The sequence below is a fragment of the Heptranchias perlo genome, chromosome 3 (assembly GCF_035084215.1).
Source record: "Heptranchias perlo isolate sHepPer1 chromosome 3, sHepPer1.hap1, whole genome shotgun sequence".
NCBI lineage: Eukaryota > Metazoa > Chordata > Chondrichthyes > Hexanchiformes > Hexanchidae > Heptranchias > Heptranchias perlo.
Window position 1 is genome coordinate 26,432,398 of NC_090327.1, and position 16,242 is coordinate 26,448,639.

The following is a 16,242-nucleotide window of genomic DNA, read 5'->3' on the forward strand; positions in this document are numbered from 1 at the left end:
GTACCCCACTGGCCACAGGCTTCCAGTCACAAAAACAACCTTCGACCATCACCCTCTTCCTTCTGCCACTAAGCCAGTTTTGTATCCAAAGTGCCAAGGCACCCTGGACTCCATGGGCTCGTACCTTCTTGACCAGTCTCCTGTGCGGGACTTTATCGAAGGCCTTACTGAAATCCATGTATACCACATCCACTGCGTTACCCTCATCCACACGCCTAGTCACCTCCTCAAAAAATTCAATCAAATTAGTCAGACATGATCTTCCCTTGACAAAGCCATGTTGACTATTCCTGATTAATCCTTGCTTCTCCAAGTGGAGACTAATTTTGTCCTTCAGAATTTTTTCCAATAATTTTCCTACCACTGATGTTAGGCTCACTGGCCTGTAGTTCCTCGGTTTTTCCCTACTCCCCTTCTTGAATAATGGTACTACATTAGCGGTTCTCCAGTCCTCTGGCACATCCCCTGTGGCCAGAGAGGTTCTGAATATATGTGTTAGAGCCCCCGCAATCTCCTCCTTTGCCTCACACAGTAGCCTGGGATACATTTCGTCCGGGCCTGGGGATTTATCCATTTTTAGGCCTGCTAAAACCGCCAATACCTCCTCCCGCTCTATGTTAATATGTTCGAGTATATCACAGTCCCCCTGCCGTATTTCTATGTCCACGTCGTCCTTCTCCATAGTGAAAACAGATGCAAAAAATTAATTTAGAACCCCTCCTACATCTTCCGGCTCCACACACAGATTGCCATTTTTGTCCCTAATGGGCCCTATTTTTTCCCTAGTTATCCTCTTACCCTTAATATACTTATAAAACATCTTAGGATTTTCCTTTATTTTGCTCGCCAGCGTTTTTTCATGGCCCCTCCTTGATCTCCTAATTTCCTTTTTAAGTATCCCCCTGCACTTTTTGTACTCCTCTAGGGCTTCCTCCGTCCTTAGCCTTTTGTATCTGCCAAAAGCCCTCCTTTTTTTCCTAATCCATTCTCGTATATCCCCTGACATCCAAGGTTCCCTGGAGTTCTTGGAACCACCCTTGACCTTTACGGGAACATGTTGCCATTGTATGGTCTCAATCTCCCTTCTGAAAGACTCCCATTGCTCCGATGCGGATTTTCCTACAAGCAGCTGATCCCAGTCCATTTTGGCCAGATCCTGCCTTATCCTATTAAAATCGGCCTTCCCCCAATTTAGAACCTTTATTTCCGGCCCCTCCCAGTCCTTTTCCATGACCACCTTAAATCTCACTGAATTATGGTCACTGTCACCAAAGTGCTCACCTACTAGCACTTCTTCCACTTGGCCGGCCACATTCCCTAGAATTAGGTCCAGTACCGCCCCCTCTCTTGTAGGACTTTCTACATGCTGGCTCAAAAAGCTCTCCTGGATGCACGTTAAGAATTTTGTACCCTCTAAGCATTTTACACTCTGAGTATCCCAGTTAATATTGGGGATAGCCTTGGAGGCAAGGCTATCCCCAAATACCATCTCCAACAAGAGAGAGTCTAACCACCTCCCCTTGACATTCAATGGCATTACCATCGCCGAATCCCCCACCATCAACATCCTGGGGGTCAACATTGACCAGAAACGTAACTGGACCAGCCACGTAAATACTGTGGCTACAAGAGCAGGTCAGAGGCTGGGTATTCTGCGGCGAGTGACTCATCTCCTGATTCCCCAAAGTCTTTCCACCATCTACAAGGCACAAGTCAGGAGTGTGATGGAATACTCTCCACTTGCCTGGATGAATGCAGCTCCAACAACACTCAAGAAGCTCGACACCATCCAGGACAAAGCAGCACGCTTGATTGGCACCCCATCCACGACCCTAAACATTCACTCCCTTCACCACCGGCGCACTGTGACTGCGGTGTGTACCATCCACAGGATGCACTGCAGCTACTCACCCAGGCTTCTTCGACAGCACCTCTCAAATCCGCGACCTCTACCACCTAGAAGGACAAGGGCAGCAGGCACATGGGAACAACACCACCTGCACATTCCCCTCCAAGTCACACACCATCCCGACTTGGAAATATATCGCCGTTCCTTCATCGTCGCTGGGTCAAAATCCTGAAACTCCCTTCCTAACAGCACTGTGGGAGAACCTTCACCACATGGACTGCAGCGGTTCAAGAAGGCAGCTCACCACCACCTTCTCAAGGGCAATTAGGGATGGGCAATTAATGCTGGCCTTGCCAGCGACGCCCACATCCCAAGAACGAATAAAAAAAAGTCGGAATCTCATGCAGAAGATCACATTATCCCACCGTTCTGCCTGAAATTGTGATCTCGCGTATTGATGGACCATTCCAATAATTGCCAACATTTCTCATGCTTTCTCTCATGGAGGACCAAGAGAAAGCAAGTGGAGGCAAGGCTATCCCAGCTTTCATATGGTCAGGAAATCTTTCTATTAAAACTATAGTCCTTGCAGTTTAAGAGGGCTTTAAACATCATATTGACTTCTGGAATAGTTCTGGTTTCAAAGCTATCTCACCAACACGAAGGGTGAAATTTGTCTTCGGCGGGAACATGAAACGAGCGATAGTGAACCGGCAACTTGTTTTCCACTCATGAAAAAAAATGTAACTAGCTTTTCTCTCTGTGTTGAAGAGAGGAGAGGCTTCTCTGTAAATTTTTGTTTGTAGGAGTATTATGAAAGTGTATAAACCATAGCCCCTGGGCCCAAGCAACTTATAATACCAATTTGTGTTTATATTTTTTATTTGCTGGTTTGTCCTGTTTGAATTACATAAGCCAATGATTTGCAATGGAAAGTTCTTAGCATTGGTGGCTAAACCCATATCAAACAAGAGTCTTACTACAATTGTACAAGGCTTTTGTAAGACCTCACCTGGAGTACAGCGTACAGTTTTGGTCTCCTTATCTAAGGAAGGATATACTTGCCTTAGAAGCAGTGCAACGAAGGTTTAGTAGATTAATTCCTGGGATGAGAGGGTTGTCCTATGAGGAGACGTTGAGTAGAATGGGCCTATACTCTCTAGAGTTTAGAAGCGTGAAAGGTGATCTCATTGAAACATGTAAGATTCTGAGGGGGCTTGACAGGGTAAAGGTTGAGAAGTTGTTTCCCCTGGCTGGAGCGTCTAGAACTAGAGGGCATAGGTGCAGGATAAGGGGTCGGCCATTTAAGACTGAGATGAAGAGGCATTTCTTCGCTCAGAGGGTTGTGACTCTTTGGATTTCTCTGCCCCAGAGGGCTGTGGATGCTGAGTCGTTGAGTATATTCAAGGCTGAAATAGATAAATTTTTGGACTCTAGGGGAATCAAGGGATATGGGGATCAGGCAGGAAAGTGGAGTTGAGATTGAAGATCAGCCATGATCTGATTGAATGGCGGAGCAGGGTCGAGGGGCCGTATGGCCTACTCCTGCTCCCATTTCTTATGTTCTTATGTTCAAACACCTAGGTATGTTGGTATCAGAAACTTGAGATACATGCAAACTAATGGGAACATGTATGGCTCATTAGGGTCCATGATATGTACCGATGAGGCCTGGGAAGATATAAAGCCTGGCCTCCCCTTTATGTAAGGTGTATCCATTACACTGAGATAAACATTCCCTTCATAGTGATTATATGTTTCATAAATGGTGGAAAATTAAGGCATCAATTTAAAAAATGGCTCCTTGTTCCATCAAGCCCATTCGTTCCACATCATGTATTCTGTCATGGACTCTACCTAATCCCACTTAATCTTATTAGGAAAGGTTCTGAAAGATTTTTTTCCTTCCCTCCAAAGTTATTTCAACCAAAATTTAACAATATTGGTCTGTTACAGATTCAATGGCAGTTGCGTTCCTAAGTGGTCTGAGCATCTTACTTTTATGGGCGCTGATTCACACTGACCTCAATCTTCTTGTAAATTAGCATAACCTGGGGACGTACAAGAACATCTGTTTGTGATCTGGACCAGATACTCATGTCTTTCACATGTGTATTTTTTCCATTTTTCCGATGATGGACTGAGTTCCCACTAGGTGAGGCAAGGCTTGATATCAATCATTAAAGTTGCTTTACTTCACAGTAAAGTGAACATGCAGAACAATAGTTACAATCAGATGTACATAGTTCAATCAGTAAAACTTAATGTAACCTAATCATATAAAAATAACGAATATTCTATGTTATCTCACTTCAGCAAGTCATCTTGCTTGACTTAAAGTTAATTACCTAACTTCTCTCTACCATGTGCCATCCTTCCCACAGCACTACCCCACTGAAGGCCTTTACAGCTTTTCCTTTAACCAAACCTCACATGTGAGGCTTTCTTCACCTCCTTCCTGTGAAGTTGGAGCTTAGTTTCTCACTCATTCCCTGTCCGGATGTTGACAAGAAGAAATTATAATCAAGTCTCTCTTTGAAACTAACTTTGTTTAAAGCTGAACAGGAAGAGGCATTCCATTCACTCACATTATGAACATTTATTAGGAGTCCCTGGGATGAATTAATGGCTTCCCTAATGTGTTTGACCATTTTGGGTATTTATGTTAATATCTGACTTTTACACATATTCAGCAAATGCCTATAGCTTGTGGCTTTCATTTGTAAGCTGTGTAAATTCACTTTGTATTTAAAATTCAAGACTGAAGGTACGTTGTTTTTTCCTCAAAATCCATTCTGTGAAAAAAGTCAAAAAATCCTGAAACATGAAACTGTCTAACTGTAGAATCTGGGTTATTAACCTTTTCTTGGCTGCTTTCCTTGACATGACTGTTTATAGTTCCATTAGTCCAGGAGCCATTATTATTTAAAGCTGAACATTTTGCACATTTTGGGTCATGCCCCCTTTTGAACTAGGCAGGGACATTGTTGGCAGAGAAACTCACAGACATTATGATACAATGTAGATGGCACTGTGCATGTAGGAGTAAACAGCAATCTTGCCTGACTGGAATCTACTGTACTTTTTTAATTGTGATGATCACTCAGTTAGACAGTAGTGCTGCCACCTGGAGTTACAAATGGTATTGCCTCTAGTATTCCACAGATTTCATCAAGGAATTAATTGCATAATTGCTGTCATCAGGCTTGAGAAAGTTCAGCAGTGAAGTACCAGAAAAGGCAGTAGTCCTGCCTTGAATCTGTTATGAGTTTTACAGTTGCTGAGTTCTTGCTGTACTTCTAGGGAGAGGCTTATAAACTTGGGTTACCACCAACTGACAGTCAAGCAGTTTTCCAGACTGTAAGTCAGTCCCTACCATTCAACTGCATCCATGTCTATCTATTCCCTCAAGAAACGTAAAGAAAGGCATTACGTCGCTGCTGCATTATAAACCAGAATTTGCTAAAGTAAATCAACATGTCTGATACTAAATAAACCCTGGTTAAGAGAACAAAAACTATGCACGGATATTTTTGCTCCCAATTTTCTCCCCTGTACTGCTGGACGTGTTGGATAATGTTGGAATGTAGTTCCACAGAAGCCGACTACCATCTATTACCTCACTCAAGTGACTATTATTTATGCGTGTGCCTTGACAGTGAATGTTAACAAATTATTCAACTGTAATGGGGAAACTCAGCAAGACGTTCCCTGAGATGAGCTTCTGACCCCATATCCGCTCCATCACCAAGACCATCTACTTCCGCTTCTGTAACATTGCCCGTCTCCACCCCTGCCTCAGCTCATCTACTGCTGAAACCCTCACCCATGCCTTTGTTACCTCTAGTCTTGACTGTTCCAATGCTCTCCTGGCCGGCCTCCCATCTTCCACCCTCTATAAACTTGAGTTCATCCAAAGCTCTGCTGCCGTATCCCTAACTCGCACCAAGTCCCGTTCACCCATCACCCCTGTGCTCGCTAACCTACATTGGCTCCAAGTCGGGCAGCACCTCGATTTAAAAATTCTCATCCTTGTTTTAAAATTCCTCCATGGCCTCGCTCCTTCCTATCTCTGTACTTCCTCCAGCCCTACAACTGTCCGAGATCTCTGCGCTCCTCCAATTCTGGCCTCTTACGCATCCCTGATTTTAATCGACCCATCACTGGCGACCGTGCCTTCCGCTGCCTAGGCATTGAGCTCTGGAATTCCCACCCCAAACCACCGCTCCAGAAAGAAATTTAAAGTGCCCTGAGCGGCCTCCTTTGTAAGGAAGCTGCAGTTAAGTATATATTTTTTTAAATTGCATTTTTTTTCTTCAGTGGTCCAGGCCACGATCCCAGCATAAAGCCCATGATCGCTGTTCAGCAGACCAGTACTCCTGCCTCGTCTCACCAGGCTTACCACCACTGATCCTAACACCGGGTCCCTCTGAGGGCCAGAGACACAGGAAGTCCCAAAGATCGTCAGGCCCAATGGGTTTAGGAGAAAAGGGGGGAGAATTTTGGCAAAAAAAATATATTGGCTAACTTGTAAACTGATTAACCTGATGTATAACAATGTTAAAATTCTATTATGTCAGATTAGTGAGTTTTAATATATGGACCCTCAACTCCTTGAACTTTGTGAACATTTGCAGTTGCTGCCTGTTGCTCGACTGACTCCAGTCTGAAAATAATTAGTAACTACATTATTTTTAATAAGCTACAGCTTTAATTTCAGGCTTTTACTCTCCATCTGACTCGTGTTCAAATCACTGGAAAATATATCTCTTCTAATTTAATCATGTCATGGTGTAGGAAATAAACCCATGGTTCAGTTAGCTCCCATAGAATCATGGAATGATACAGCACAGAAGGAGGCCATTCGGCCCATCGTACTTGAGCCGGCGATTTGAAAGAGCTATCCAATTAGACCCATTCCCCGGCCCTTTCCCCATAGCCCTGCAAATTTTTCCCCTTCACGTATTTATCCAATTCCCTTTTGAAAGTTATTATTGAATCTGCTTCCACCACCCTTTCAGGCAGTACATTTCTATTTTGGGTAGGTATAGTACAAAATTTTTATTTTAATTTCTTAACTGCTTATGTTTTCCAACAGGGAGACCAGGGTTATCCAGGAGAACAGGGCTTTAGAGGCATCATTGGACCACCTGTGAGTTGATGCATTGGATTTTCCATTCATAATTGTCCGTTATCACGGCTGTGAAGTCTAGTTGGTGTTTCTATGTTTGATTCAGTGGGGAGTTTTATCTTTCGTTTTTTTTCTCACCAATTTCCTCTTCTCCCTTTTTCTCCTGAAATAGTTGAGTCCTTTCCTGGCAAATGTTTCCATAGGTTCCTTGCAGCATCGTGTACCTCACCCAAAGATCCATAATTCAGGACTGAGCTGTGACGGTGAATGTTGGCAGGCTATTCAACCATGAACTTGACCTCCGTGCTCACTTTCAGCAGATGGCGTTCAGAATCAGGAAACCTGACCAAGTTTTCCCCTTTCTAACACAAGAGCACTGAGGCTAATTGTAGCACACACTGCTGGCAGAGATAAGCAAGCTCAGTATTAACATGAGACCTAGGATCTTCACACTCTGTGTGGCTCAGCTATCGTAGGACCATGATTTTTTTTTATTCATTCATGGGATGTGGGCATCGCTGGCAAGGCCAGCATTTATTGCCCATCCCTAATTGCCCTTGAGAAGGTAGTGGTGAGCCATCTTCTTGACAACTGAGTGGTTTGCTAGGCCATTTCGGAGGACAGTTAAGAATTGACCACATTGCTGTGGGTCTGGAGTCACATATAGGCCAGACCGGGTAAGAACGGCAGGTTTCCTTCCCGAAAGGACATCAGTGAACCAGAGGGGTTTTACAACAATCCAGTAGTTTCATGGTCACCATTACTGATACTAGCTTTTTATTCCAGATTTTATTTAAAGAACTGAATTTAAATTCCCCAGCTGCTGTGGCAGGATTTGAACTCATGTCTCTGGATTACTAGTCCAGTAACATAACCGCTATGCTACCGTACCCTAAGTTATGATCTGATTTCCCAGCATAATTAATTCTTGTTATCCCAGCAAACATGGAGGGAGGCAGAGCTTACACTGTTTAGTTAATTTTTGTTTTGAGAAATACTGATACATAAAAACATCACTGATAGCCAGAAATCCTGTATTTTATGCATCTGCCTGTCCCTTATTGCAGTGGTACTATCATTATAGACATATTGGAACTGATTTTTCTTTCCGCCATCTGTCTGAGTGCAAGTTGGGTGGAATTTACTTTGGGTACACTCTGCCCAAAATGAACCAGAATCTACCTGTACTTCTAGGTTTAGGTCGTTACCATGGCTACAATATGCACCCAGCACAGGATTGAACATGTGCCCAAAAGCAAGGAAGGAAAGTGGATCTTTCAGGCTTGCAGTTATAATAATGGCCGTTAGCTCCGGGGCCTTCTGGCCGCTGTCTAAAAATAGCAGCCAGACGCCTCCAGCCTGCTGATCCTCTTTGCTGGTCCAGAAAAGGAAATACTTACATGTATGTAGGTATGAGAAGGACTGAGGGACTGGGTGCAACCTTCAGAGCCCACTTTCAGCAAGTGCTGCAGAGTTTAGGCCTCAACCATGCCAATATCTAGGCAAATGACATGATTTCTGAGACAAACCAGACATCAAGGCCCTGATATTTACGGTGAGGCGGGGAGGTTCAGCAGCCGGGAGACCCATAGTTACGGGTTACCCGGAGATCCTGCTGAATTTAACGGCAGGACCTGATTAACATTTTTGGACTCCATTTCCCGGCCGCAGCAGATTGAACATCTGGCTGGCTGGCGGGCGGATAGGCCAGTGGCACCAGGCCGCAGCCGGGGAGCGGAGAGGAGGAAGGGAGGGATGGAGAGATCATGGGTCGGGGTGGACATCGGCAGGGTGGGGGGTGTGGCCGTTGAGAACGGAGATTGGTTGGGAGTTGGAGAGTTCTCGGGTGGGGGGTTGACTGGGGGCGGGGAGTCGGCCATTCACGGAGGTCCAATCGCGGGGCATTTAACAGGTTTGCTTGGTGTGCTGGGGGGCAGCACTCCTGCTCCTGCTGGCCCAGCAGTGCTGGAAAGGCACTTACCTGCTGGATCCGGCCGTTCTCGCCTCCCTCAGCTGCCAGGTTTCCCGAAGCCTGGGAAACCCTGCCGGCCAGCTTTCAACCTGAAACACATGTAAAATTTGAGGCAAGCAGCCTTATTAAAATATTTAAACTAGGAACCCACATCCGGAGAGCAGGTTTGTCGCCAGCATCCCAACCCGCCTCCATTAAAACCGGAAGTGGGCGCGTTGGGGTTGGTTTTCCCATTTTTTGCAATTTTAATCCCCGCCCATCCTGGGGGCTTAAAATTACCCCCCAAAAGTCAGCTTTTCTGTCTCCTTTGCAATCCAACTCTGTTAAACTGTCCTTGCATGATTCCATTTGTACCTATCCAAATGCAGCCAGTGCACCTCCAGAAATGGCTTCCCTTCCCTTCTCCACATTGCCACACCTGGAGTACCCCAAGGATCTAACCTCAGCCTCTTCCTCTTCTCAGTACACCACCTACAGATATGGGATCAGCTTTCATATGTACGCTGATCACGCCAGCTGTACCCCTCCACCCCTCTCAACCACTCAACTGCCTCTGTACTATCAGACTGGTTGTCCAACATCAAGTCTTGAATGAGTCATAACTTCCTCCAGCTCAACATCAATAAGACCAAAGCCAATGTCTTTGGTCCCCACCAGGAACTCCACCTCCTCTGCACTGATTCCATTTCCCTCCCCAACTGCACTGCCAGGCTGAACCAAACTGTTCACAGCTTTAACATCCTGTTTGACCCTGAGCGGAGCTTTAAATCACCAGAATTGCTTGGTTCCACCTCCATAACCCATTTCAACTCTCTGCTGCCGTAACCCCTCTATATGTCTTACACATCTCCAGACTCAATTATCCCAACACCCTGCTTGCTGGACTCCCATCTTTTCTTCATAAACTCCAATCTGTCCACAACTCTTAGCGTTCGCCCATCAACCTGTCCTTACCGAATTTTCAGTGGATTCCCCATTCTTCAGCTATAAAAATTTTCTCAAAACCCATCTCTTCAATGAAGCTTTCAGTCTCCCCCACTTAATCTCTCTTGTACTGGCTCAGTGTTCATTTCGTCATGTCCACCTGTGGAGCACCTTAGAACATTTATAGAATCATAGAATCATAGAAGTTTACAACATGGAAACAGGCCCTTCGGCACAACATGTCCATGTCGCCCAGTTTATACCACTAAGCTAGTCCCAATTGCCTGCACTTGGCCCATATCCCTCTAAACCCATCTTACCCATGTAACTGTCCAAATGCTTTTTAAAAGACAAAATTGTACCCGCCTCTACTACTGCCTCTGGCAGCTCGTTCCAGACACTCACCACTCTTTGAGTGAAAAAATTGCCCCTCTGGACCCTTTTGTATCTCTCCCCTCTCACCTTAAATCTATGCCCCCTCGTTATAGACTCCCCTACCTTTGGGAAAAGATTTTGACGATCTACCTTATCTATGCCCCTCATTATTTTATAGACTTCTATAAGATCACCCCCAAACCTCCTACTCTCCAGGGAAAAAAGTCTCAGTCTATCCAACCTCTCCCTATAAGTCAAACTATCAAGTCCCGGTAGCATCCTAGTAAATCTTTTCTGCACTCTTTCTAGTTTAATAATATCCTTTCTATAATAGGGTGACCAGAACTGTACACAGTATTCCAAGTGTGGCCTAACTAATGTCTTGCACAACTTCAACAAGACATTAGTTAGGCCACACTTATATCATAAGGAGGGATGATATATTAGCAGGTTCCTCTAATGAGGCCATATGGGTGGAGCTTAAAAACAAAAAGGGGGCAAGCACTTTGATGGGAGTGTACTATAGGCCCCCAAACAGTCAGAGGGAGATAGAGGAACAGATATGTAGGCAAATCTCAGAAAATTGTGCAAATAATAGGGTAATAATAGTGGGGGATTTCAACTTCCCCAATATTAACTGGGATACTCAGAGTGTAAAAGGCTTAGAGGGTACAAAATTCTTAACGTGCATCCAGGAGAGCTTTTTGAGCCAGCATGTAGAAAGTCCTACAAGAGAGGGGGCGGTACTGGACCTAATTCTAGGGAATGTGGCCGGCCAAGTGGAAGAAGTGCTAGTAGGTGAGCACTTTGGTGACAGTGACCATAATTCGGTGAGATTTAAGGTGGTCATGGAAAAGGACAGGGAGGGGCCGGAAATAAAGGTTCTAAATTGGGGGAAGGCTGATTTTAATAGGATAAGGCAGGATCTGGCCAAAATGGACTGGGATCAGCTGCTTGTAGGAAAATCCGCATCGGAGCAATGGGAGTCTTTCAGAAGGGAGATTGAGACCATACAATGGCAACATGTTCCCGTAAAGGTCAAGGGTGGTTCCAAGAACTCCAGGGAACCTTGGATGTCAGGGGATATACGAGAATGGATTAGGAAAAAAAGGAGGGCTTTTGGCAGATACAAAAGGCTAAAGACGGAGGAAGCCCTAGAGGAGTACAAAAAGTGCAGGGGGATACTTAAAAAAGAAATTAGGAGATCAAGGAGGGGCCATGAAATAACACTGGCGAGCAAAATAAAGGAAAATCCTAAGATGTTTTATAAGTATATTAAGGGTAAGAGGATGATTAGGAAAAAAATAGGGCCCATTAGGGACAAAAATGGCAATCTGTGTGTGGAGCCGGCAGATGTAGGAGGGGTTCTAAATGAATTTTTTGCATCTGTTTTCACTATGGAGAAGGACGATGTAGACATAGAAATACGGCAGGGGGACTGTGATATACTCGAACATATTAACATCGAGCGGGAGGAGGTATTGGCGGTTTTAGCAGGCCTAAAAATGGATAAATCCCCAGGCCCGGACGAAATGTATCCCAGGCTACTGTGTGAGGCAAAGGAGGAGATTGCGGGGGCCCTGACACATATATTCAGAACCTCTCTGGCCACAGGGGATGTGCCAGAGGACTGGAGAACCGCTAATGTAATACCATTATTCAAGAAGGGGAGTAGGGAAAAACCGGGGAACTACAGGCCAGTGAGCCTAACATCAGTGGTAGGAAAATTATTGGAAAAAATTCTGAAGGACAAAATTAGTCTCCACTTGGAGAAGCAAGGATTAATCAGGGATAGTCAACATGGCTTTGTCAAGGGAAGATCATGTCTGACTAATTTGATTGAATTTTTTGAGGGGGTGACTAGGCGTGTGGATGAGGGTAACGCAGTGGATGTGGTATACATGGATTTCAGTAAGGCCTTCGATAAAGTCCCCCACAGGAGACTGGTCAAGAAGGTACGAGCCCATGGAATCCAGGGTGCCTTGGCACTTTGGATACAAAACTGGCTTAGTGGCAGAAGGCAGAGGGTGATGGCCGAAGGTTGTTTTTGTGACTGGAAGCCTGTGGCCAGTGGGGTACCACAGGGATCGGTGCTGGGTCCCTTGCTGTTTGTGGTCTACATTAATGACTTGGATATGAATGTAAAAGGTATGATCAGTAAGTTCGCTGATGATACAAAGATTGGTAGGGTGGTAAATAGCGAGGAGGATAGCCTCAGTCTGCAGGACGATATAGATGGGTTGGTCAGATGGGCGGAACAGTGGCAAATGGAATTTAACCCGGAAAAGTGCGAGGTGATGCACTTTGGAGCGACTAACAAGGCAAGGGAATACACAATGAATGGGAGGACCCTAGGCAAGACAGAGGGTCAGAGGGATCTTGGTGTGCAAGTTCACAGATCCCTGAAGGCGGCGGAACAGGTAGATAAGGTGGTAAAGAAGGCATATGGGATACTTGCCTTTATTAGCCGAGGCATAGAATATAAGAGCAAGGAGGTTATGATGGAGCTGTATAAAACACTGGTTAGGCCACAGCTGGAGTACTGTGTGCAGTTCTGGTCGCCACACTACAGGAAGGATGTGATCGCTTTGGAGAGGGTGCAGAGGAGATTCACCAGGATGTTACCAGGGCTGGAGCGCTTCAGCTATGAAGAGAGACTGGGAAGATTGGGTTTGTTTTCCTTGGAGCAGAGGAGGCTGAGGGGGGACATGATTGAGGTGTACAAAATTATGAGGGGCACAGATAGGATGGATACTAAGGAGCTTTTTCCCTTCGTTGAGGGTTCTATAACAAGGGGACATAGATTCAAGGTAAAAGGCGGGAGGTTTAGAGGGGATTTGAGAAAGAACTTTTTCACCCAGAGGGTGGTTGGAGTCTGGAACTCACTGTCTGAAAGGGTTGTGGAGGCAGGAACCCTCACAACATTCAAGAAGCATTTGGATGAGCACTTGAAATGCCATAGCATACAAGGCTACGGACCAAATGCTGGAATATGGGATTAGAGTAGACAGGGCTGATGGCCGGCGCGGACACGATGGGCCGAAGGGCCTCTATCCGTGCTGTATAACTCTATGACTCTCTATGACTCTATGACATCCCAACTCCTGTATTCAATGTTCTGACCAATGAAACCAAGCATGCTGAATGCCTTCTTCACCACCCTATCCACCTGTGACTCCACTTTCAAGGAGCTATGAACCTGTACTCCTAGATCTCTTTGTTCTATAACTCTTCCCAACGCCCTACCATTAACGGAGTAGGTCCTGGCCCGATTCGATCTACCAAAATGCATCACCTCACATTTATCTAAATTAAACTCCATCTGCCATTCATCGGCCCACTGGCCCAATTTATCAAGATCCCGTTGCAATCCTAGATAACCTTCTTCACTGTCCACAATGCCACCAATCTTGGTGTCATCTGCAAACTTACTAACCATGCCTCCTAAATTCTCATCCAAATCATTAATATAAATAACAAATAACAGCGGACTCAGCACCGATCCCTGAGGCACACCGCTGGTCACAGGCCTCCAGTTTGAAAAATAACCCTCTACAACCACCCTCTGTCTTCTGTCGTCAATCCAATTTTGTATCCAATTGGCTACCTCACCTTGGATCCCGTGAGATTTAACCTTATGTAACAACCTACCATGTGGTACCTTGTCAAAGGCTTTGCTAAAGTCCATGTAGACCACGTCTACTGCACAGCCCTCATCTATCTTCTTGGTTACCCCTTCAAAAAACTCAATCAAATTCGTGAGACATGATTTTCCTCTCACAAAACCATGCTGACTGTTCCTAATCAGTCCCTGCCTCTCCAAATGCCTGTAGATCCTGTCTCTCAGAATACCCTCTAACAACTTACCCACTACAGATGTCAGGCTCACCGGTGTCTGTAGTTCCCAGGCTTTTCCCTGCCGCCCTTCTTAAACAAAGGCACAACATTTGCTACCCTCCAATCTTCAAGCACCTCACCTGTAGCTGTCGATGATTCAAATATCTCTGCTAGGGGACCCGCAATTTCCTCCCTAACCTCCCATAACGTCCTGGGATACATTTCATCATTACATTACATTAAAGGCACTATACAAATTCAATTTGTTGTTTTAAAATAATAAGTCTTTTTTCCCGACTAGCTTGTGTTTCATGATGCGGAGCCAATAGTTGTTGATGTTATTAGGGTTTTGATGAATTTTTATCAGCAGCAAAGCAAATATCCAAATTAATCCTCCTTCCTCAGCCCCAGTCCCATTTTGGTTGCTGACGGGCTGCAGTGTCTCTGTGCATGTCTTTTCGCAAGATACATTAATAAAGAAAATAGAGAGGCTCTGAGCCATAGATCTTTCAGTCACTACTTTTCTGGTCTACCTTAAATTATTCATTCTATTGCAAGCCCAGGATTTATTATTGGAAATGTTCTTTTTATATCCAGTTATTGCTATATTTCTGTTTCTAGGGTATCCAAGGCGAATGGGGTCAGAAGGGAGACAAGGTAAGAGAAGTGTTTGAAGTTTATACATGGCCTGCTTGAGGAACTTTTAGTTTAGCACCTACAACTGTAGGATTTTACAGCACAGAAGGAGGACGCTAGAGCAATCCAAAACTAATCTCTCTGGCCTGCTTTCTCCTCGTGTCCTGTATCTTCTTCTGCTTCCAATATTTATTCCTTGAAAGATTAAATGGTCTCTGCCTCAAACACTTCCTGTGGCAAAGCATTCTATTCCCTAGCAATCTGCTACATGAAGAAATTTCTCTTAATCTCTCTCTTCACTCTCTAGTAACAGTTTTGAGCATTCTTTTGGCACTATAGGATCAAGAGGAAGAATAGGATGGAAGGCAGGTGCAACTGGCACCTGCTTGCCTTAGTCCCAGGAACTGTATATTCAGACCTCGGCGCATCTACCTGGATATGTGAGAATACACCTGCTTTTGTCTACTACGCTTCACAAGGGAGGCAGTCACCAAGTTCTGCTGCCGTCTTGAGCCCTGATGTCCAGTCAACTTCCACTGCAGTGATGTTTCTGCCTGTGGCTGTGAAGACGATCACAGTATTGAATTTCTAAGTTAGGAGGCAGAGAAAGGTGGGTTGATGGGAGCAGAAAGTTATAAAGGGACATAGACAGACTAAGTGACTAGGCAAAACGACAGCAGATGGAGCTCAACGTGAGGAATGAAATCAGAAGCACTTTTTCACACAAAGGGTGGTGGAAATCTGGAACTCGCTCCCCCAAAGGGCTGTGGATTCTGGGTCAATTGAAATTTTGAGGACTGATATCAATCGACAAGAGTTTCAGGCAAGAGTTTCAAGGGATATCGAACAAAGGCGGGTAAATGAAGTTGAGGAACAGATCAGTCATGAACTAATTGAATGGTGAAACAAGCTCGAAGGCTATTTTGAAACAAAATAATAATTTTATTTCACTACTAGTGTTCGATGTATCTACTATTACTATTGCTTCCTCGTGATGAGTGTGTGTGATGTATGTCTTCTATCAGCTAATCTAGGGCTTCATCTAAGAATTACCTCTGTGGGAGGAGTAGGTGTAGTGGCAGACTGCTGTTCCTCAATGGGAACCTCTTGTCAAGTCTGTTGGGGGTGCTGTACCTCTATGTGCTGGGTCTTGAGATGGCCCTGCAAATACTACAACCACTTTGTATCCTGCACAGGCTGACTGTTCCCACCTGTTTTCTAGCACTTCCTGAGTCCTTTGAGGGATCTGCAAAGTTGAATGGATGCCTGAAAGGTTGCTGCTGAAGCCTTAAAAAAAGTAAATTTTGGGGGCCTGAGGAGAAAGAGATGTTCCCACTACAGGTCCCTCTTCCCCTGAAAAGCGGCTTGCGAACTTATGAAAATGTTGGGCAGAAAAAAAAACAACTGGTCCATCTAGCCTATCCCATACAGTCATGATGCCATATGCTTCACAATACAAATACTCCCTACCCACCCGGAGCCTGGAAGAGATGATAAAATAGATAAAAATCCAGGCCA

General features: G+C 44.9%; 1 protein-coding gene across 3 annotated transcripts in view; it reads left to right on the forward strand.

The window, feature by feature from the left end:
- col22a1 (collagen, type XXII, alpha 1) overlaps positions 1–16,242 on the forward strand; it is a 344,398-nt gene that overhangs the window by 178,819 nt on the left and 149,337 nt on the right. For all 3 annotated transcript variants that reach the window (XR_010960277.1, XM_067978562.1, XM_067978572.1), the window contains exons 14-15: positions 6,948–7,001; positions 14,710–14,745. Coding sequence is in view for 2 of the 3 variants with exons in the window: in XM_067978562.1 (XP_067834663.1) it covers positions 6,948–7,001; positions 14,710–14,745 (90 nt within the window). In the remaining variant the exon portion in view is untranslated. The remainder of the gene's footprint in view (positions 1–6,947; positions 7,002–14,709; positions 14,746–16,242) is intronic.